Source organism: Amia ocellicauda, chromosome 7, assembly GCF_036373705.1.
Source record: "Amia ocellicauda isolate fAmiCal2 chromosome 7, fAmiCal2.hap1, whole genome shotgun sequence".
NCBI lineage: Eukaryota > Metazoa > Chordata > Actinopteri > Amiiformes > Amiidae > Amia > Amia ocellicauda.
In genome coordinates, this window is record NC_089856.1 from 40,629,768 (window position 1) to 40,654,393 (window position 24,626).

General features: G+C 41.5%; 1 protein-coding gene across 1 annotated transcript in view; it reads left to right on the top strand.

The window, feature by feature from the left end:
• The window catches only part of pex5la (peroxisomal biogenesis factor 5-like a), a 65,230-nt gene that overhangs the window by 37,739 nt on the left and 2,865 nt on the right, over positions 1-24,626 (top strand). Inside the window, exons 3-13 of the mRNA XM_066709609.1 lie at positions 4,565-4,676; positions 9,373-9,582; positions 10,248-10,371; positions 11,714-11,807; positions 15,104-15,199; positions 20,315-20,431; positions 20,535-20,678; positions 20,988-21,058; positions 22,677-22,880; positions 23,268-23,433; positions 24,374-24,531. Of these exons, the coding sequence (XP_066565706.1) occupies positions 4,565-4,676; positions 9,373-9,582; positions 10,248-10,371; positions 11,714-11,807; positions 15,104-15,199; positions 20,315-20,431; positions 20,535-20,678; positions 20,988-21,058; positions 22,677-22,880; positions 23,268-23,433; positions 24,374-24,531 (1,496 nt within the window). The remainder of the gene's footprint in view (positions 1-4,564; positions 4,677-9,372; positions 9,583-10,247; positions 10,372-11,713; positions 11,808-15,103; positions 15,200-20,314; positions 20,432-20,534; positions 20,679-20,987; positions 21,059-22,676; positions 22,881-23,267; positions 23,434-24,373; positions 24,532-24,626) is intronic.

Genomic DNA, 24,626 nt, shown 5'->3' on the forward strand with positions numbered 1-24,626 from the left:
GAAGCTGATAAGGATGCTGTCTCTAAACACTGTTAATCAAGTGTCACTCATGTGCAATACGAAGAATTACCTTGGGCTTTGCAAAACCGTATGCCTCACTAAAGATGCTTTGGCAAGTTCAGACTCCACACGCCTGTAAATCATTTAATTTGCCTAAATGGATATTGCAAATAACTAACTATTTAGCATTACCACTTTCTGTAATATTTAAATTGACTTCAGCTACTTTCATTAGGAGAATTGTATTAAATACAGCCTGGAAGCTACAATAGGGCAATAGAGGATGGATTTTAACAGAGTGGGTCAAGGCAAGGAAACCAGATTTAATTAACCTAACTGGATTTACAATATTCCAAGACGCATTAGTTTGGCTGTCTTAGTCTGATGTTCCACCCAGGATTGTCCGCCAATCTTATGAAAGAAAGGATTCCGGGGACGTTTCCTCCTAAAAGCACCTGCACACAAAAGAGGGGTTGCGGCATAGACAGTGCACTTGTAGCTCTCTGTGGCATGGGTCAAAACACCTTTTGGAAGACGTACATTTGACGGATTTCGACTATGCTGAAGGATTTTATTGCCGACATCCCTCCCCATTGCAGACATCCCAACATATCTATGAGCAAGGAACAAGGTGCTCCAGTCTGCCCCTTTGCATGAACAGGAACAGCTGTTGCAGAGGTAATAACCTGCGATGCACTTTAGCAGGGCTCCCCAGCTTCAGCCCTGGAGGACCACGGTCTAGCAGGGGTTTGATGACACTTTAAATCACCAGTCTGTTAAGACTTGGGAGAAAGGGTCAAATTGACCCAATTAAGCACACATGCAATGCAATTATGAAATTAAGGCCTCAGGTGGCAGGAAAACAAGGCAGCACTGCACAACTTCAGGAGCAAAGCTGCAAAACCGCCCAGAAAGAATCTCATCCAGGGTTGGGGGTCCAGCTCTCTCAGGTCACGCACTGCCTCCAACTCAGCGAGCCGCTGCAGATAATAACCTCTTTAACCTCTCCATTTATGTTGCATCACAAACTTTAGGTTGGTCTCGTTATTGACTCAAGTCCTGGAGAGGAAAATTCAAACAAAAAACTAAACAAACTTGTATTTTAGACACAGAACTCATTGTCTCTTCTTATCTATGTTGTATTGATTTCTATAGAGCTGGAAATGCTCCCTATAAACGATATCATCACACGTCACCAGCTTTACCAGCCTTATCCTTCTTCGCAGTCTCAGCTCAACCCTTTGCCACACAGACTTACTCTCCAAGTATTACCGGCCCGCTGTTTTGTCCTTTGCTGAAAGTAGTGTGGAAATGCATTAGAGCCGGTGGCTTCTGTAGTTTTCATTTGAACCCAGTGTGAAATCAAACTACTGAAAATCCCAGGAATGCATCAAACACTTAAAATGCCGCACATGCAAATTAATTTCAAACAGGAAGAGAAAGTAGAAGATCAATGTTGGTCATCTCCCTTAAACAGATGGTATCGGTGATCAGCAGACGTCCAAAGATAATGAACATTAGGATACGCTTGCTGCTTTTCACAGATGCACAGAGGATTAAGTTTGTGTCACATGGATGTCAAATAGGATGTTTATACCAGGGCTGGGCAACTCTAGGGCTGGGATCCACCCCAAATCATTATATCTTAATTAATGATTTGGGTACTAAGTCATATTGTCATTTTAAGGTGTTAATCATGAAAGGTACATGGAAAACCTGCAGTAATCCAACCCTTGAGTACTGGAGTTGCCCATGGCTCGTTTAGACTGTAAAAGAGCTGTAAATTGCATTCATGACACCACTTTTTTATTCCTTGCTAATCTTTCTGCCTTCTGCTTGGAAGACCAGCAGGAGAAATATCTCCACAACTCTGCCATTAACAGTGTCCAAAAGCTGTTAATCTTTTTTTTTTTTTTTTTTTTTTTTTTTTATTAACACTGCTTATAAAACTGTCAGAGACGGGAGGTGAATAGAAAGTGTTAACGTGTTAACATCCCTGCTGTTTGAGAGTTAAGCCACTTTTTCTAATTTTCGGGAAGGCAGCTCCCCCTTAATTTCTCGTAAAAGTCAAGGAACGTGCCAAAAAGAGCAGGAGATTTAATTGAATGCTTGCAAATCCTCCGTGAGATACAAACACTTAAAACCCATTCTTCATGTTAATTAATGGCCTAATTTTCTTGCAGTTGTAATGCTAAGAGGATCAAAGCTAAACTAGTTTGGAGGGAGAAAACAACAACTTAGGAGCTGTGCTAATTCACCTCCTTATTTGGCACGACATTAAGAGACCTGCAAAAGATTGTACCCTTTGAGGAAATCGCTACACATTTTTGTGTCCATATCTCCCCTGTATCTAGTAGGAGTTTTTGATAAATATTGGAGGAAAACAGGAAAACAGAAACACATTTAAAATTTGCCCTCGATGCAGGTCCAAAATAGCATAGAAACAACAATAATTATCCACACAAAAGGGCAGGATTTTTAACAGCAAGAGATACAAGATACCGCTGCTGGTGGTAATTAAAACAGTACGAAGGAAAATAACATGAAAGAAAAGAAAAATAAGATATATCTTGGCAGCAAAAGTTACAAAACCTCATGGAGCTGTTGGGATTTCACACTTGGTGAAACACATACCAACGTATCAAAAATCAGCAGAGATATTGTGCTATTTGTTAGCTCTGGGGACGAATTGCAGACCTCATTTCAACAGTAAGACAAATTAATAATTCCTGTGTCCGTGGAATGGTTCTTCAGTTGCTATGCTGTATCACACACCTGCACAGACCCTAATATAGCCTAAAAGGTCCAAGCAATTTAAGTGTAGTTCACCTACACCATGTCCAGTCCACAGACAGAAGATGGGAGGGCTTCATAAGATCAAACTGAGAGGGATATTCCTAGGTCCCCCATTGTCCTCTAACTGACGGCTTTTCCATTAAAGCAAGGTTAAATGCAATGGAATCAGAGTTATAGAGCTTTATTACGGACTTGCAGTAATTGTTAATGCCACGTAATGTGTCAGTGTTACAATGCATCTTGTTCACAGATTAGAAATCTAGAGCCAATAAATTAATGACCCACAGATGACAGACACTGATGTGCTTATTGCGCTGCTCTCCTCACGTGGGTAAACACCATCCCTGACAGCTCCTCCCGCTCTGACAACGAGACAAGCTCACAGCAGAGGTGAAGCAGGGTAGCAGCCCAGATCTCTCTCCTGCATACAAAGCACCTCTAGCTGTCTTACTGGAAAAGCAGAACATCTAATCATAAATTAGGGGTGTGAGAGCTGCATCAGCATACAGGAGAAGCTGCGAAAACAAGCCAAGTCATGCCATGAAGTACGACTGTGGTGATTAAAATGTTTTACATCCATCTAACAATGAATGGATTTTTGGTTCTTGTTGCTGCTCTTGCTGAATCTCCAGTGTCAGCATAATAGTTATTCATTTAAACAAACAATCCACCATTGGAGTAAAAGGCAATGCTGCAGCCTAGACAACAGACAAAATAGGCTTGTCTCATATATATGTGTAAATACATTCAGCACTCTTTTCTCACAGATACACCTAGAGACAAAAGTTTTACAAGTATCTTAGTGAGGCTTTCATATAGCAGTGGACTTGTGTGTATATAATCAAAGGGAATATAATGTGTGTATATAATCAGGGGAGAAATCATATATATACAAGACTTTGCAACATGCAAAATAAGAGACTCCAGTTTAGACTTCATATCATTGTTTTATAGCACCATTACTAGAATGGTTCAGGTATTCCAGACCATTTCTTATATGCCTCCTTATATATTCAGTGCATTCCGTGACCAGTAAAAAAAAGCTCACACTTTCTTCCAATATAGCAAACCTGCCGAAAAGTTGTGCTTTGATACGGGATGTAAAATGCACTAAAGTGTGCCTGCAGTAATGCATTTATGAAAGACAAGCACATCTGTAGTTCTCTTATTTGATCTGCTTGTAAAACTGTTGTGTGTGTGTGTGTGTGTGTGTGTGTGAGAGAGATTGGTATAGAATATGAGTCTTAGTCTAGTAAACAGTAATGGGTACAAAATCGACCTTGTCTAAAATTGTTTGCAAGTAGATTTAGATGCACAAGCCTCTAGTTTTACAAAGACACACAAACATATTTTAAATTATGCATCTTCTGATACATGCAGTTGTGCAGGCCAGGCCAGTTCACCTGCTGACCCATCTGTACCCCCGGTGATCATAACTAGATTTCTGTTGGTGCTATAAAGCTCTCCCTCTGAATGCATCACCCCCTGTTTGTGAGCAAAGGCAAGAGCGGGCTCCTCTGGATGGTTGTCTTTATTATCCTTATTCTCCTAGTCCAAGTCAGGTCTTTATTTTTTTCTGATTTCATGGCCTTTTTTGTTTTTTCGCTTTACATGCATGAGTTTGGTTTGCTGATTTTCGGCAGGCCGGCTGGAGTTTGCAGTCCCTGTGTGCTAATAACCTGCCAAAGACAGTTGTGGCTTGCATAAAAAATAAAATAAATAAATCAGAACGCCTGTCTTTAAGGCTGCCGTTTGCTTCTGTTTCCAGCTGGTGAATGAACAACAGGAAAGCCGACCCCTCCTGAGCCCCTCCATCGATGACTTCCTGTGTGAAACCAAGTGTGACAGAGTGTCACGTCCAGTAACATCCAATACAGCAGGTAATGCCACACCTATGATGAACCTCTCCCTCTCCCCCCTTTTATTCCTCTCCCGATGATTTCATATAGAACAATTCCGAGTTAGGATTTCAAAGAAACAGACAGATAGGAGGGAAACATGCCGAGACTCTTTGGATCAATTTGTAAAGCTGTAACTCACAGATTCTCCAGAGAATGAACTTTTACAGCGCTCTTTTGTCAAGCAAAGGTTTTTGTTTGATGATGAAACCACACTAGAAAGTGCAACACGCTTTAGTTTAAACCAGCAACAGAAGATACCAAGATCTCAAGCATTGCCATTTTATGTAGGCTGACATACTATAATACGCGTTTTCACTAATTTCACTAATTTCTGCTTCTCGGTGACGAACAAACACAAACAAGCAGACTGACAAATGAAAAGTAATAAACAAAATTGCAAAGCAGAAGTTCCCATATGTGTCCCTAAGAGTCTTCTGTCTCAGTGGGTTAATCAAGCTAATTTTGATTAATTAGACCTTTAATCTTTCTAAGCCCCTTAAACATTTCAGAAACATTTCTGCAGAACGACAAGGAAAATGTGTTGATTCATCTGTACATTCAAGGGTTAAAATCTCATCTTGTCCTATCCCTCAATCTCAGTTTAGCAGTTTAACATGTCATTTCCCAGATGAGCCGTGCAGTTACATTTCATGATTCACAGTAAATATGCTCCTAATGAGATTCTTAAATGCATACAGAACACATGATTGTAACATGCATATCAAATCATATGCAGGAAATAAGGTTTTGACATGAAGACAGGTGGGCTTTTGGCAAAACAATTATGCAAAATAATGGTTTGTTTGTTTTGTACTTATTTGCATAAAACATGCAGATTAAAAATGTAATTGAATTGTGAATACAATAATCAATAATTATGTTATTGCTTTGGGTAAGCAGTTGACCCTGTAACACAAATATGTGCTGAACATTAACCACAATCCCTAGAGTTTCTGTACCTCAGTGTAATTAACAGTTTTTCTGTAAGAACACAAGATAACATTAAGAAGATGGTGAGCATTACAGAATGTCATTACATACAGATTGTGTTCAAAGTAATGTTTTTTAATTAATGTTTCATAAAAAAGTAAAATTTTCATTACTGAAATCTATTAGTTGTCAGGCATTTATGAAAACAAATTTAAGCCAAATTATTACTTCTGTAGCGTAAGGTACACTTATAAATTTCAATTAAAGAAGTGAATTTATAGTATCACCTTATCACGAATCCTGGAATCTTGTAGAACTCAATTTCTGTAATAATTGGACGCAGACACCAATTCCAAAGATATAAATTGTCAAATGTATTAAAAACAAAGACTAAATGTAGCACTACACTAATTATACAAAAGGGAAAAACTAATTAAAATTCAACTCTAGATCAACAAATCAAAGACAAATCACTTCAGTGACCAAATCAAAGACCATGGGATCGCATATGAGAACAAAAATCATTACACAAAAAAGGTTATAAACACATTGACTACAATACCGGTTAGTAAGACGAAGGTGAGTCTCTCGTTAGTATTATTAGTCAGACATTAAATAACTACGCAGATTAGTATTTATGTCGGGTAACTTCTCGTTATATATATATCAGTCTCATTTACGTTTAGGTGCCGAGAAAGATCCTATCATTACTTGTTACCACAATTTCCCTTAACTGATTATTATTCAATGATTAAGGATAGGCAGGGCCACCAATAATCTACTGTCTATTAACTTGTGTCAATTTGAGACTAAACAGTTAAACAGGAATGAGAAGATATTTCTCGGCGTTGACAGATTTTATTTCTAAAATTATCAACAAAACAGTTTAATGCAACACACATTTATATTTAAGAAAACTAAATGATATTACACATTCTAGAGTTATGAATCACAGATTAACATTTCTAATTGATTTCTCAAATGTCATGAATCACAAACTCCAAACTGTTAAACTTATCTGAACTTCGTCGCAGAGAGGCCTCTCTGTCTTCGGGCTCAGATAACAGCACACGGCACGAGGTCCGTGTGGTTTGGAACAAAGGCAGTCCGGTTCGGCTTTGTCCAAGAACTTCCACTCAGTCGATGCACCTGGAAGTTGGGGTTTCGCGAAAGTAGAGTCTTTTCCAAACAGATTTTCCACTGGTTTGAAGCTCCAAGGTTGTGCACAAAATCTTCTTGGCAAGCAGGGTCTCTCACCGTACTTATTTGAAGACAAAGTCTTTGAGGAAAGCAGGGCCCTGTTTGTTCCAAGGGTCAAGTTTCTTAAGACTCAAAGCTATTTAAATGACTGACACTTTCGTATTCATACAGGCGGGCAGCGCAGTCTGTAAAGTTCTTTATTTAATAAAGTCCTTTAAAAGAATTCTTCGTACGGCTCAATCTCCTTCTCCCAGTTTAACTCTTCTGTTGCCGGCAAAGACTTGGTTGGTTTCTGGTTCCGGTTCTGGCAACAGAGCTACAGGTTGAGCTGTGGCAGCGAGTTACTGGTTCAGGTGAGAGAGAGAGAGAGAAAGACCGTCCGCTGTTCCTTATAGTCTGTCAGATCAATAGGTGATTGGTCCCTGAGTTCTTGAGATTGGATTTCGGTTTCAGCCCCCAGTGTCCTATTGGAGGGGGGCTTGATTTATGACTGATGTCAATCCATGCCATCTTTTGGAAATGCCGGTTGGCCCGGGTTCGTAGCTCTATGTCGGGATTTCGGCTCTCGTCCACTTCAAAGAGTTTTTATCACCTACAGGCCCCTTTCTCCAGACATCTCATAGCAGAATTCCAACCTATTTGGCCTCTTCTCGGTGCCATCCTCCCCAAAACTGTCACTTTGATGCAAACCAGTTCCAAGCTGATGAGCTAAGGAAATCTGATAACTTTGGGGGGGGAGAGGTCTTCTTTAGATCAGTGCTTCAGCTCAGAGCCCAAATGCTCTTATCCAAATACACCCAACATAACGCTACACTTCCTTGTAGCCATCATGTGTCTTAATTAGGGTGCCTAGGTTGGATATTTATCTGCGTTAAAATGAACAAAATGAGCCTGGACACATTTCAGAAAGTTATTGCTTTTAATCCTGATTACAATAATGAAAACAGTTTTACAAAGAAGAAATTATTAAAAGGGAGTGTGTGAAACAAAAGACTGGAATTGATATGAAAGTTCTTTTGCAGAAATGTTTATGCCATATAGTTAAAATAACCCTGGTGATTTCTTTACAAAAACAGATTTAATATATATTTAAATTACAGAAGGAAAAACTTTTGGTGCATTTCTGACCTAGTCAGAACAAAATCACATGCAGTCTAAAATAAGCAGCAGCAGTGGGCTATTTTTGTCTTTGAAGACAAGAAAAAATAAAACACCTGCTGTCACAAAGACAGATGCTTTGACGCAGATTTAACATTGCATTTCAATACATCCTCTAATGAAAAGTATGAAGTGTGTGATGTGTGCATTTGCATCATTAGAAGAATTTAGATAAATGCGGGGGGGCTCTCCCTCACATTTTTCAAATCATCAATTTTTTTCCGACTTTCCTACTTTCCCCCCCCTCCCTTCATGATTCGCCTCTCATATTCCCCACTAAGTGGAAACATGGATCTAGTGTTAATCATTTTAAATCATCAGACAGATTTGACTCCCATCACTCATCACCTCTCACCGGGCAAAAAACTAAAGGTGTAAGGCATCCCCGCAGTGTGGAGACATTCTGCAGCTTCAGCAGCTTCTAGTGATGTCAGAGACTTGATTGCACTCACAGGTATGAGGGTGATCAGGGAAAAGGCATCAGCTCATACACAAGTTAATGGAATGCTTTTCCGTGCAAGATGTAAACAAACTAACAAATACAAAATGCATACCCGTCATGCTGATTTGCTTATGTATAACCTTGGAATTGAAGAGTGTGCTACACCAGTCAGCAAACTCTTAAAAAACATGTTAAGTTAGTGATGAATATGCAGAACTTTTAAGAAACAAAAAGCAAGGCATTGCTGTCAAGCTAAAGTCAGATACATTGAGAATGTGTTTGTGTAAACACGATACTGGTCTACACAGGGAATGTCAAGTAATACCTTTACAGGTAGAACTTAAATAAATCACACAGTAATTTGGCCTTACCGTGTCAAGAGTTGATTAGAAGTACAGCAGGATCCTGAAACATGGAAAAGCAGTTGAGATAGAGGGTTACAGCAGAGCATTTCGAAACAGATACAATACTGGATCACAAGAAGGAAATGAGTCACATTCTAGTCACATTTTAAAGATGGTTTATCCACCCGATGGATAGAATGCCGGGGCTGTAGAAAAGGGGACGCGATGGCAGTCACACCATCAGGTGAAAGAAAGGATTGGGAAATAGAATGCCAGCAGTTTTAACCCAAAGAGCTTTTTATTGTTGGATCTAGTGCTACAGGATAGGGTCTGGAGTCTAAGATTCAAAGCTTTGAGCACAGATAATTATGGCTGCATGACTGTATAATTAAGCAATCGGTTGGCAAATTGCTTGAGCAAACAGGAGGAGAACTATGGCACTTACAAATGGTGAGAGGAGCAGGTTTGCCTTGACACCACTGGAAGCTGCATCAGCGTAGCTATTCTAGCACCGGCTGCAGTACCTCCCTTGGCCAGCTGAACACCACCCCATCAATACATTGATTTATTTATTTACTTATATAGTTCTTCTTTATTTCAGTCCTCTCCACCAGCCTTGACCTGCTGGACCTCAGTGAGCCCACCGAGAGGAGGAACAGCAAGGACAAGAAGCACCAGCTTGGGGCCAGGGGCGAGGGCAAGAGCGCCTCCCACCGGAGGAAGGCGACCGACGAGACAGAGTTGATCCAGGTGGACATCGAGCACAGCATCCACAGCTCCCGAACCCCAGAGAGAGTCTCACTAGATTCGGGTACGTCCCGAACGGGGGGGCCGGGAAAGAAATGGTGGCCATTTCTGCCACAAATTCGTCCAGTAGTAATTACTTAGATTAATACAAACATCTAAGAGAAGTGGGAGTGTTATTTGTGCAATGTTCAGCAGTGCAAGCAGCTTTTATAAATAAATTATTAGCTGCTGGTTGTTTGCTGAAATGTATACGTTGGTTGTTTATTTTATTTTCAGCCCTGAGACAAGTTATTGTATCCTATTACTCTTGTACTGTAAGGTGACTATGCCAAAACTAAAATCCATCTCTTTCACACTGGCAGGGTGCGACACATAAATATAGTATACATAATGAAATTAATGTAATTGATTTGCTTTGCGGCTGTGTGAGTTTAAAAGGAAAGGGATTAGGCCACAAATATGCCATCTTACAGAACACCCCTATCAATTATGCACATAGTTATGCGCAACACACAGAGTCGGGTTATGTGCTATAACACCCAGAGAAATGGTTGATATGGTGTGTTATTTTCTTTATGCACAAGAAATATATTAATGTATTTTTTTTTCCCTAAGGAAGTACATTTTTCAGAATAAGTTACATTTGACCATGAATCTTAGCTGTAGCACCTCTGGTTTGAGCCTGAAGCTGTAAACCAATTGTTCATCTGTCCTCTCCTCGTTCTGCAGTGAGCATTGCGTCCCCTCTGGAGAAATGGGAGGAGGTGAATCTGCACGTCGAACGAAACGGAAGTCGAAAGTGGAAACTAGAGAGAAGGCGCTCGTCTAAAAACACATCCAGCGAATTCCTCTGGTAGGCAGCTGCTCCTCATCTTGTATGTGTGTGGGGTTTCTAGTTTTCATGAAGGACATTGTGTTCGGTTTGTCTAGGTCTCTGAAGTCACTAAAAATAGCGAAAAAGAAAGAAGGGGAAAAAGCAGAAGAAAAGCTGTTCTATTTTTATTTTATTTGTGCGTTTGTGTGTTTTGCCTGCCACAATACATATTCTCATGCAGCGCAAGATCTGGTTTAGGCCTTGGGGTGTGGCAGTACTGAATCTGCAGTGTAGGGAGAAATGTAATGATGACGACAACAACAACAAAAACGCTGAACAATATTTTACAAAACTCTGCCACATTTTGAAACCAGTCTCACACCACCCCTGGACACACACTGGCATTAATCAGTGTCTCCACAGAGTGTCCCATGGTTGTCCTCGCCGTGATTCACAAGACCAAATTAGCACGACACCGCTGTGACACAGTGTGGGTTCTGTTCTAAATTTGGTGTGAAAACACAGTTACTGTATTTACTGCAATAGTGAAGCAGAGCATTTTAACGGGACAATGATCTACATGTTCAAGAAGTACAGCCTCCTTCCCTGTATTTATTGGGTAGTTTTCAATTCACAGGAAAATTACAATCTGTTTTCCTCTGCGGTAGCACCTAAATGAAATGTTTTAAAATATTGAAATTTGTATTATTTAGTAAGAGTCAACACGCAGAAATGGGCCCTGCTAATTAACTCGATTCCTGACATATGGCCTAGGTTACATAGCAAGAATAATTGCAGGAAAAACACAGTGTGGCGGGAGGTTATGAAGATGAAAACGGTTGCGTTCAAACAGCAAAGCCCCTTTGTAGAAGTTTTAAAGGTCATGTGAAGGAAATTGTCACCCTGGGTGTCTATTTTAGAGCAGGTAATATTCTTCACAACTGCAGTCCATATGGCAGATACAGAAAATGGCTTAATATAATTGCAAAGTATTTATTTGGAGAAAGGGCTTTTATAATGTGGGCAAACGCATTCAAACGCAGCTTGATTTTATGCAAAGGCACTCGGCAGCAGACTTTTTTCATTCCTTCTTTTACCTTGACTGCAGTGAGTGACACAAACCATGCAATCATATGTCCATCATTTTCTATGGTGTACTGGTCTCTCATACATTTTCTGTCTATTCAGGAACTGCATTCTTTTCATGATTTGCACGCGTTTATTTGCAAATTTGCAAGTCGTTCAACAGCCCTGCAGTAAACCTGCATTTCTTTTGTATTGTATTTATACATTGTGTACTGTGTTTATTATCCAAGTGTTTAAGTATCCAAGACACATCTGGCCAGGTTTAGTCTAACGCATCTCACCTCTCTCTCCTCAGGTCTGCAGAGAGTCGGACACAGTCTGAATCGGCCACAAAAAGCTCATTGGAAGTCGGTTCCACGCTGGAGGTGGAAACGGTACTATCACCTCAGGTAATAAACTACAGGTTTTTATGTATTCTGATGACATGCACTATTGATTTCCCCAAAGTTTCCACAGAAAGTATTTTGAAAGGGGACGAATTGCACCTTGCATATCTTCATTTTTTTAAATGTATGTAATATATTTAATGTATTTTAATAAACTTTTCTAATACTTCACCTAAAGCTAACAAGCCTATATAAAAAGGAGACACACACACCTCATTTCATCACCAAGGAAATGTACCTTGTCAAGTCTGTACAGTACCGTACTTTCTTGGCACAACGCAAGGATTTCAGACAGATCAGGCAGCCCCCACTGTCAGGGTTTTTATTCATATGAAATCTACCTACTTGTAGTGCCGCAAGACAAATCAATTAATAGACCGACTTCAGATTTGCAATTATAAATCACATAAGAGAAACCAGCCAATCACAGAGCAGCAATTCCAAAACTTCCTATAGCTCTTATCTTGTGTATAAATGTCATCCTGTGCAGAGAAAGATTAGTAGGTACAAATCCTTCGGTTACCAACGATGCTTCAGGACACTTAATTGTTAGGTCTGCAAGTTTCACAGGATTTACATTTGCTTTAAATAAATAGTTTTGTTGCAATTCAACCATCATGAAATTGAAACACAACATAGATCAGTTATAGTGGATCCTGGACCTAAACATTTTTCATGGAAATAAGGGGGGTTGATTATTAAATTTAACAAAAATCAACATTTTATTTCACTTTAAAGTTATTTGTGTCTAACCCTTACGTGTGTGATTCATAATAAGTTTAAAGTTTAAATAAGTTGTTCCTTATATTATAATAGATGTAATTTCACACAGCTTGTGCAGCCAGCGGTCCTCTTACCCAAACTGCACACGATAACATCTCTTAACATGACCTATTAACATATATAAAAGTGGTGTGTAGATTCACACTTTTGTTGTTGTAGCAGATCATGTCATGCATGATTGATCTGCTCCTTTTCCCCATTTGCAGCGTGTGCACATACTGTGTTTATTTATTTATCAAATGCCTCAGTAAAAGCACAGGTGCGTTGCCCAGACAGGATGTTGTTATTGTCTTAGTCCGAGGCGCCGGGCAGTGTAGTGACTGCAGCCCAGCGTTCAGGATGAGTGAGGGATTACTGCAGCAAGCCGAGTCCTCATCAGATAACCCGTGGTTTAATTAAGAGACAGGAGGACGAGGTGCAAAAGGTCTAATTAAAGATCGGAAGGCAGGGAAGAGAGGAAAACGAAAATCATTGAAAGCTGGCACAGCCATGACTACAGCTTCAGCTGTGCACCCACCCCCCCCGTCCCTCCCCACCACACACACACCTTTTCCCAAAGCATCTGCCACTACAATTAAACAGTTGTATTCTGAACGAGGCCCAGCAACGAGTGACAGCGGTGGCACAGGTGAGGTGTGAGTGGCATGAGCTGCGACAGGGAGAAAACCTTACTGTCTCACACAGCTCTCTGCCCATTGCGAACTCCTGTCTTGACATCTGATGCTCACAAGCGCAGAATACTCTGAAAATGAAAGGCAGAAGCAAACAAACTAAATTAAATGTGTTTTAAGATATACCTAGATCACCCCTAGATTAATATTTTATGGTCTTTTTGTTTTGATTTCTAAGCTGCACATACATTTCTTTCTGGAGTTAAAAGCAGAACATATTTTTTTTGTATTAATAAATATATAAATAGATTCAGGGCAGAGGGATTAGCAAAACAATTTAATTCATGAGAACACCACAGACTGCTCCATTAAATATTTCTTACAGCTATAATGCTATTATGACTTTTTTTTTTTAGAAACTGAAATACTAAAAGTAATTCATGGAATTAAATAAAATATAAAGCCTGCTAAATGAAAGGCAGGAATATAGACGAGGCAAGGAAGACTTATCTTTTACCTGATGCCTCAAGAAAATCATCCTCAGTGGTATTTTTTTTTAATTAATTATTTTAACATCTTTAATTGATTAACAATCCCTGGGCCAAAGCTCTCCATGTATTGTAAAATTATTTCTAAGGATAAAGTTGTTAAAGATATTATTATCTTTCAAGTTGAAAATAGCTCCTTAAGGGGACTATGGGACATTGCTGCACGAAATGGGAAGTGGTGAAAACTCATAACATAGCTGCTGATAGGCCTCTGTGTGCTGTCAGTCAAATGAGCCCTCCCCCTTTGTCTGCTCATCTAGACATCACACAGACGCATGTCCTTGTCCTTTAGGTCACATGACTTGTCCCCTTTGGGAGCTGTTTTCTTTTTCACCTCTTTGTCTTTACAGTTGCTATAGTGTGTATACAATTATATGGTTTATAAGTGAAGTGAAGATGTATAACACTTTTACAGTTAGAATCTTTCATATACGCAACTTTTAATACTTTAACAATCAAAACTTACCAAGTAATGCTGCTACCACCATGCTAATATCCAGTGATATTAGCAATATCTAATTCTGCTACTCTTCTGCAGTGTAGGTTGACATATGTTTTATTCAAAAGTTTATAAATAAGTATTTCTTTAAACTTCATATTTGTAAAGGTGAAGGAAAATTGTAGACCTCTTTGCAAAGAACACTTCTTATTTAATCAGGCTGGAAAATTGTGCTAATTATGCCTTGAATAATAATAATTCTCATAAAGTTACAATGTCAGATATTAGACACTGTTTCAGCTTTTCCTTTTCAAAATAAACATTAAAAAAATGGCATATCATATACAACCAAAGAGGAATTGAAAGATTGTGTTGAAAAGAGTCTTATCTAATGCTCCTCAAAAAGTTTCCCTTGAAGCAATCAGCACTCGTTTATGCAATTTCAATGGTAAATGTGCCCGTTTCTCCTGTCACTTTCCACTTCACAAATTCAAAGACATAAATAGAAAAAAAAGCGTTTCTGACTAAGTGCACAGCCTGAAGCGATTGAAACCGCCGCTGGATTCAGGAAGTGTAAAAAAACTTACGCAAGACCCCCAGACTAACTGGGTGTTTCAAACCAGCTCCCAGAATCCTTCAGAGCACCAGGAGGCAGGGGGTTTTCTAGGGCCCATTCAAATCCATTTCCTTTCATCGGTTTTCAACTGATGGTTTCCTTTGATTTTTTTAAAACAGTCAATCATATCAGCAGTTTCATTTGGTAATCCAGATTAGTCTTGAACAGGGATCAAAAAGACATGATTTTGAAGCAAACAAATAAATAAAAGTAATAGAACTGAATTTTAATCACAGGGGCTGCGTAAAGTTTTCATGCAGTGAGCGGAGTTTTAACTGTCTGTACCTCGGTGTGATTGACAGGGCCGGTTGAGCAAGGACCAACGGTGGGGCAGTAGACTCCTGTCCAGAAACCAGTCACTGGAGGAGGAGTTCGAGAGAGCCAAGGCAGCTGTGGAGGTGAGAGAGAGTGAGAGAGAGTGAGAGACCTGCCCTGACCTCCTGTGGACTGTGTTGGTCTTCACTGGCATTGTTTTACCTGCCAAGTCATTCTAATTTTGCCATCTATGTCAATGCAAAAGAAAGTACATGAAACACCACCCCTCCGGACCTGTACAACAGCTGTTGCACAGGTGAGCAGTTCTAATCATAATTTCCAGAGCTCAGCTTTTAGCTCCGAGTTACAATTACAGTAACCTGATACTCGGGCTTATCATAAGACTTTCTACTCGCCGAAGCACGTTCCACACCAGTAATCACATCTATCTAGGTGAGAGGAAACAATACTTTGAAGCTCAGGTGTTTTCCCTGAGAAACCAGATATCCCTGATTTATAGAAGGAGCTGCCCAGGGTCCTCATGGAGCTCCTCAAGCTGTCGAAATGTCCTCGTTTTGTTTTCGTCAGCCATTCTGCACCTTGTCCTAATTTATCAGATGCACGCTTGGCTGACTAGGAGCAGCTGCATATTAAGCCACAGATATTGTACTGGTCTGTTTTTGCATTGTCAGTGCCTTTCTCGGCATCAAAAACAAAAACGAAGCAAACATTTAATTATGCTGAAAAACCTGCCCGTACTTTGCATCCGTTGCCCTGCTTTGAGAACTTGTGCGGGCTCCAGATCCTGGCTGGGAGAGGCGACAGTGTGCCTGACAACCCCAGTGGCAGAGAACGCGAGGTGGAAAGTGAATGTAGTCACGAGGCCATCGGGACAGCTGGCGCAGGACGATGAGTGATGACCCTGCGCCTATTAGAGCAACAGAGCAGAGTCGTATGGACTGTATAAAGAACCGCTACTCACATGTGAGGACTTGGCAGAGGGAGACAGTCCCTGTGAGTAATGATGCTTGCCAATGCACATAGACAACTCGGAAGATCAATCAGCAATAAAGACCTGTTTCCATCAGGGCCAGTGCGGCAACTCCTTCATCAAGAGCTTCAGCTGGGTCTGGCAAGTGCTGTTTCTCTGCCACACCGCTGCTACTGGGATTCACCGTCGCTTCTAGGGAGAGGAAATCTGAAATTGGAATAAAGGACGCAGATGAAGCTACAGTTAGTTACATGACAGTTACAGGTAGTCGTACAGCTACATTTAGGCTATAATTTAGCGCCACTCAATGAAGTTTCTTGAAGCTCTGTTTACCTGTCCCTAAAGAATTAAACCATTTGTACGGTAGTTTTTCTTATTTCATTTAAAGCCATGAAGGAGATAAAAGTGAAATTGCTTTTGAGGAGGCAGCGCTTTCTAAACACTCTGCTCATATATAATTTGTAGAAAAACTGATAATGTGCTGTCGGGGGAAATGTGAACATTCACATAACTCTTGCTTACGGCGATTAAATTAAAAAAAAAAATACTAATGAAGGCTGCGTATTTTCATTAAAATTAAATAAAAGGTTGGCTTCAATCAGTGCAACACAAACTAAAGCCACCAGGTTAATGCTGGATTAAGGAATGTGGTGACCAAGGAAAGAAGAGATTGTTCTGGTCTGATAAAGTTAGGATCAATATGACACTTGCCTGCTGTAGCTCTCAGCTTTGTTCATTTTCATTCAAGTGGGGCTAAACAAAAGGCTTAGCCCTTAGCGTGTTCTCAATCATTCTTCTATGAGTACGCACCCTGAACACGGAGCAGTTCAACACGGAAACCCGTTCTGTGACTATCTTGAAAAGAGAACAAGAAAGAAAGAATAGAAAAGAATAGAGCTGAGAAGAAAAGAAAAGAAAAGAAATCAAGCCAGCGCTTTGTTTGCTCTCCCCCTCCAATTTGCAATTCGGAAAATTAGTTACAGGTAACTGATGGAAATGAAGAGATCAGTTCTGCCTCTCAGCACAGAGAGGGGCTTTAATCTGTCTGAAATAAAGCTTTCTATTTATAACCAGAAATCAAAGCTGCTGGTGTTCCATCTACCTGCCCATGAATTACAGCGCAGCCGGGCACTGCGGGGTCCTGGAGATTAACCGTGCCGACTTCCCTCCGAAGTCACAGAGGCACAGCGACGGCCCAATGTAGCGGTGCAGCCGCAGTGGACCTGGAGTTCAGACTGACCTACAGTGCTGCCCCCACCCCGACATGCCCAGACACACACCTGAAAGGACCTGTGATATTGTAGCATATAATTACTAAGTAACTAAGTAACTACTAAGGACGTGGAAAGTTGGCTGTAAATTATATATTACTTTTCAGCACTCCCTTGGCAAGTTGGATATCTCTGTGCGCGTTACTGAGTCATATCAAAAGACAACTGCTAGGTTAAGGCCATCCCAAAATATTTCCCTTGCCCTGCATAAAGAATGTGCCCCTTTAAAGGTTTCATAATCTGGCAATAAATAAATGGAAATATCTGGATTGACGATGGTGGGACTGGAGGACGCCTGCTTGTCTTCAGCCAGTCTTGTTTGCATGTTGGATGCAGAGTTATGAATTGAGTTAATTATGAATCATTAAAACAGAAGGCCTTTTAGTAGGAATTGCAATGCATTAGTCTACTGAGTAATGTATGTAAATGCATTTTAATGAAAAATGCAAGTCATAATGTTACCCCCACCTCCCATCATTAATTTTCCTGCTTTCCATACTCTCACATGCTAATGTAGGCAAATGCAAACTGACAGGTATTCACTTTTTTTTACGTCTGGAAACTTGCTCATCAGCAGCTGGTTCCTTCTTTCAGAAGCTGGCCTGACAGAATACAAGCTTGAAAAGTCAAAAGCCAAGACATAAATGTTTATTTTATGATAATTAAAAAAATCTCTAACTTCCAAACATATGGTCCTAGCCTAGATTTAGATTCTGTTCGATGGGAAATAAAACAAAAAGAAAGCAGCACATGGTTAACATGTAGGAGATATTATAATCAAATATTCTGCCACTGGCACATTTTGATTTTGTGAGTATGCATTTCCATAACGAAAATGTATGCATAGTTTCATACCTTATTAATTTCCTGTGGTTAATTGCAGGATGCATATTCATTTATTTGTACATCAACTTGAAAATGTTTCAAATAATGACTCTTTATGTCACAGTAGGTGTGACATCATCCTGAGGGAGTGTCCCGTTATCCAAGATTGCATTTCTCCATCAGTTATGTGGACAATAATGGATTCAGAAAAAAAATCGAACCTATGAATCTTGTGGTAAATTTATTTACTTGGCAGGCGTTGAAGGAAACAACATTGCATTTCCCATTTAAGCGCCATCAGAGTCACCGAAATTAATGTCTTTGGCAAACCAAGGGGAACCGGCTTCACAATCTCCACAAGATTGCTCCCCCGAGATAAAAATGTTACTGTAGAAAGTTCATTCTTGTAATATTTCATATCTCTGCGGGAGATTGGACTAATTTGCCTGTGTGCAAGACCTTCTGTCCAATATATCAAAGCCTGTTTTAAGCTGCAAACCAAACACGATCAGGATTTGGATTGGACAAGGAATTAACGATTCAATGGTACCTTTTCCAGAAATCAAAAACTATCCTATCTCAGTAACTCCTATGATAGAGACTTAAAGGTCTTTGCCATTGCACAGTTTTCTCAGCTTCAGGACAGCCTGGAATGATTCAGTCTCGTAGTCGTGGTTCAGGAGCAGGGTTCCTACTCGTTTTTCTGTCCAGGGTGGGTACTGAAATTGGGTTCTCTGTCCCGACGTTCTCTCCTCTACTTGTACCTTTTTTAAATATATCTTGTCTGTATAAACTTCAGTACATCTCTGACACAATCTCTCTTTGTATCTCTCCTTCATTTGGGAGGCCTTGTACCTTATCTCCCAAGGGGGGAGTCATCTGGATGTAATCCTCAGTAGCTTTCAGGAGTTATAATAATGACAGAGCACGGTGCCATGCTTCAGTGCAAGACATCAATGCACGAGTCCCCAAAAATAATAGACTCCTGTCGAGGGCATCGTAATTAATAGCTTCCCGTTGTCGCACAGGATGCCTTGACCAGACTACGTAGTATATCAATCAGGCAGATGAGGTAATCTAATCCCGGTGGCATTTAATAAGACATTTTAGCTGGCTGAGGACTGGTGGGTCTTTTCAAGGCTGCTTAAATGAGAGCCCCTTTAATTTGCCATTGTCGTTCATTACTACAAAGGGACCAGCCCTAATGCAGCTATGTTACAGGGCTGTTTTTAGCAGAGAGCGTCAGGTGATGCTGGAACCCATTATGTACAATGCAGAGAAAGCCTTTCTTTGCGCAGACCCCTGGTGCACCTCAGCCCCAGTGAAATCTGCCATTTCTATTTCTCCAAACACCACCTCCTCAGAGCCGAGATCTGCGTGTGCCCTTAGCATTGTCAAGTGCCACCTAAGGGCCAGAAATTACTATGAAGTATCCACTCTGCATCTCAATATTTTAGTCACAGCACAAAGGAGAAATATCCACTTACTTGCATCACCTGTACGGAAGGGGGGAGAAAAAATAAGTAAACGATAGCGGCAGAAAACTGAACAACTGAACGATATGTAGGAACCAGTTTGCTTCATTCTCTCAGAGGGTGTCAGCCAGCAGTCCTTATCCAAGCAGTGACAGGCCTCATTGCTCTCCAGTAATATGTAACACAGAGGGCTGAAGTCCCAAGGTTAGCAGTCTTGTTGTGCCCTGCCAAACCATGGCTCTCAGCCTTAGTTACATGATTGCAGATGATGTGAATGTTATATTGCAGACATGCACTGAGGCGCTGGGCAGTGATTATGTGTTACAAGCTGTCATCCAACAATGGGTGACATTCCTGTATGAGCCACACTGACATGTGACATACGACTGAAAGCCTCCTGCAGGTGCTTAATGTGATGGGTCAGCATGCACCATCAGTAGCAAGGGACTGGCCCCTGTTTATTTTACCGAGTTGTCATTTTTATCTTCAGATTGCTTTTAACAGGCGAGTCTGGCAAAGCACCACTCACTAAGGGACAAGCAAAGAGTTGAATGAATGTTACTTTCACGGGATTTTGCTCCCTCTCTCTCTTTCTCTGTCTGTGTGAGTCTACTAGTGGGAAGTTGATCCCAAAACAACATTCCCAGCACAGTCCAAGTGAATTAATCCTGACTGGCATTCATCTCTCCTCTCTAGTCCGACACAGAGTTCTGGGATAAGATGCAGGCGGAGTGGGAGGAACTGGCCCGGAGGAACTGGCTGACAGAGAACCAGCCGCCGCAGATCCCATCCAGCATCTCTCCCCACGAGAAGGTGACCGTCCCGTCCGTCGATGGGTCTTTAATTACAGAGTAAGTCGAATACAGTGAGTTGTTGAACGTCGCTCCTGAAATCTCTCTTCCCGGTTCCATCTCAGGGCTACTACTTCCACACCGACAACCCATACAAAGACTGGCCCAACGCCTTCGAGGAGGGGCAAAGGAAGGCCAGGGAGGGAGACCTGCCCAACGCCATCCTGCTCCTAGAGGCAGCCATCCTACAGGACCCACAAGACTCAGAGGCAAGAGGGTCCTCGTTTCCCCCGCCCCCCCATCACCACAGTCTCTCCACTTATGTAACCCTGGGCCGCCCAGATGAATCTGGATAGTAGATAGAAAGAGAGTGAAACACAGAGAGACAGAGAGAGGAATATAACTGGCATATCTCAGATTTTAAAAGGAGATTGGGGTTGTATCTATTCATTCTTAATGAGAAGGAAAAAAGCCTACTCTGTTATGCTCGTTAAGGGAATTGTACAAACCATATGGCCATCGGTTCATTGGCAGTGCAGGAATGATGAACACTGACAGTGTCTCCTTGCTGTTCGCAGGCTTGGCAGGTACTCGGGACCACACAGGCCGAGAACGAGAATGAGCAGGCAGCCATCGTCTCCCTCCAGAGGTAAGCGACTTCTGTCCGCCAGTATTCCTTCAACTTTACTATATTTAGACCAAGGTCTAACCCGCCACAAAAACATACAATATCAAGCAGACCAGCCTTTAAAAAGTGAGCACAAGCACTGTCCTATGAAAACAATCAAGGCCCAGATTTCCTAAAGAAAGGCAAAGCAACTCTCCTGAGTCCAAACAGTTTGATGGAAAACCTACAAACAAGCATCTCTGAGTGACAGACCAATCACAGCACTCAAATGCAGTTCTCTTCTAACTCAATTTCTGGTTTAAAACACCAGAGTGTCACAATTAGCTTCAGATCCTTTGAGAAATACATGACAGATGTAAAATTCCTTCTTTTAAACCTCTTATAAAATTCTCCTGCCGTTGCACAGAAATAATGTTTACCTGAGCCGATACAAATCATGATTAGACAGCATATTTACGAAGATAAACCTAATAAGAACCAGCGAAGCCTTTTGTATTACTAGCCTTTGTAAATTAGCAAACTGCTGACAATACGTATAGATAACAACACAAAAGAAAAAACAAATCTGAAGTTAAAAAAACATTAACTCCATGACAGATTATATACAGTCCTACATTCTTTGGGGTCATTCTGCAAAGCTGGAACCTACTTCCAATCTGCTATGAACATGAACCTTTTCGTGATCTAAATCCAGCTGGGGCTTCATATTTCATTTTGTAATCCAGGGCAGAGATAATCCACTGCAAAAAAAGTCTTCTACGTCTTTCCCTTTAAACAAAATAATAAAACTGCCCATGTTTCATAAAGTCAGCAGATTGTAATAGAAATACTGCTGGAAGTTCAGCAACAAAAAAAATTAACAAACCAACAACAAAGAAAGTTAACTGATTGTAGGCTTAGCAGTGGAGACCAACTCCTAAAACTGCTGTTTAATGCAAAATAAATAAATGAAATGAGAGAGAGTGAAATCACACACAAGATGGCCTCTCTCTAAATTCCTCATCTGAAACTTTAATTATCTCCCATCAAGCTCTTAACCAGCAGAAAAACATTACTAACATCCCAGACAAAAAAGCTGTCCTTTAATGATCTCTGATATCTGGAAATACAGGGCAAGAAGATGTTCAGTTACTTAATGAAAAGTCCAATCAATTTCCAATCTAAAATGTTAAATTAGTGTGACTTTTTAAATTGTAGGTCATTTAATTCCCACACCCTGGGTAATTAAGGAAAGACCATAATAGTTCAGTTTTATGACTTCTTGCTTCATATGATAAACTATGAGTATTATATCACAGTTTTTAATTATGTTTCTATCATATTGCAGTTTTTTTTTTCATGTTTCTAAAATGTTTTAGGGAAATAATCTGCAATTTCAACCTTCTCAAACGTTTTACATGAGCTAGGTTTGCTTGTTGTCTTTACTTTGTTGCACTTTTGTAAGCAGCATTGATTTTTGTGGCGTGGTGGCGAGCCATTGTGTGACCAAAGATTTTATAGGTAGATTCCTTAGCTAGACAGACGGACAGACCCAATAGCATGGGACATTTGTACTATTCCTCTCTCAACATCATGTCCAGACACAGTAACAGAGCAAAGGACCCCAGGAACGCCCCTCACTCATTGTGTGTCCCCTCAGGTGTCTGGAGCTCCACCCCAACAACCTCCCCGCACTCATGGCCCTGGCAGTCAGCCTGACCAACACCGGCATGCAGCAGGACGCCTGCGACGCCCTGTACAGCTGGATCCGACACAACCCCAAGTACAGGCAGCTGGTGAAGGGCAAGGGCCAGCCCAGCGGCTCGCCTGGGTCCAAGAGAAGGATGTCCCGAGTCTCACACAGGTAATAGGAATGAAATTGAGATTTAGATTTTGAATTCAAATGAGGAAAACTTTGTCGGTTTTTTTATACCGTGTTTGTTTTTGCAAAACAGAATTTTGTTCTCAAATGCATTGTAGATTTACTTTGAAGAGTCACCAAGGGAAGAAAAAAAAAGCATTGCTGGCCTGTTTTGAAAACCCAAAGTGCTGTTAACAGCTGTGTTTCTGCTCATTCTTCCTGAGACAACAAAAGCTTGTCACTGAGATGCAGTTCGTTTGGAGAAATCTTGTTTTATTAGTGTGGGTCCTGACAAAAAAAAAAAAAAAACATTTGTCACACGTTTGCACCAAGCGGTTCTCTGCTCTGCTAACCAGCTGGTCTTCCCCTCTCGCCCCCCCAACCCCCCAGCACAGTGCTGTCAGATGTGAAGGAGCTGTTCCTGGAGGCGGCGCAGCAGAACCCTGATGCGATCGACCCCGACCTGCAGACGGGCCTGGGCGTGCTCTTCAACCTGAGCTCCGAGTTCAACCGGGCGGTGGACGCATTCCACGCCGCTCTGTCCGTGCGGCCGCAGGTAACCGTCCCACCCTCCGACGCGGCTCCATTACACCATGTGCACCCTCACCCGCTTCAAACGCCAGGGACCACGTGCCCACACACCAGTCTCAGACCCCCCTCAGAGCAGGTAAGGGGTGCCGTCACCCTCTTGGCTCTGCTGGGCCCCAACTTTGTGGATTCCTCACCCACAGAAGCCTCCACGGCAGGCCTGACCCAGTCACATGACCCTGCCTGGGGACGGAGTCACTGAAATCGCACGTCTTTACATGCTTTACTGGCTCGTGCTGCTGACCCTGACATGACTGACTAGGTGCTTCTTTCAGGGTCACTTTCACTGGAGCGTATAATGCAGCCCGGTCTCAGAGGCAAGTAGGGCTCCAGTATTAATAAGCCCCCTATAATGGTGAACATATTTTATGTACCAGCTCCGCAGGTGTGCAAATTAATTTCAATAACAATAGTAGTTAGATGCACTGAAACCAGGTAACTAGTGACAACTGTCAGTCGCCCTAGGTAAGGGCATCTGCCAATACAGGCATAAATATTGAAAATGATCCGCATTATTACTGCACATACCTTTGAGTTCACCTCCGGCTGTTGGCGCTGATGTCACTCACCGCAGCGCAGCTATGATCTGCCACCTGTGAATAGCAGGCCACAGATAACTGTCCTAATTTGAGCAGTTTTAGCTTGAGCCACTGGGGTATCAAAATCACACATTGCTCTGAAGTCAGTTTTTTAAAACCGCAGTGTTACACACAAGATGCACCACTGTCTTTGATGAATTTGTTTAAATCAAGCGCATCTCGTATACAGATAATGGGAAGGGTTGTCACAGAGTTTGAACCGTGCTTGAAATGAACACAAATGCACACATCTGCCAGTGAAATGGCCATTTTGTGGTGGCTGTTGTGCGCGTTTCCTGTTTCACCACGTGTGTTTGCGTGTGTGTCCAGGACTACCTGCTGTGGAATCGCCTGGGCGCCACGTTGGCCAATGGGGACCGCAGCGAGGAGGCGGTGGAGGCCTACACTAAAGCCCTGGAGCTGCAGCCCGGCTTCATCCGCTCACGCTACAACCTGGGCATCAGCTGCATCAACCTGGGCGCTCACCGGTGAGTACCGCCCACCCCCTCTACCAGGGAAACGCACACACTCACTCTGTCAGAGCATGCAGATTTCTACCCGTCCTGGTTCTGTTTGAAAAGCG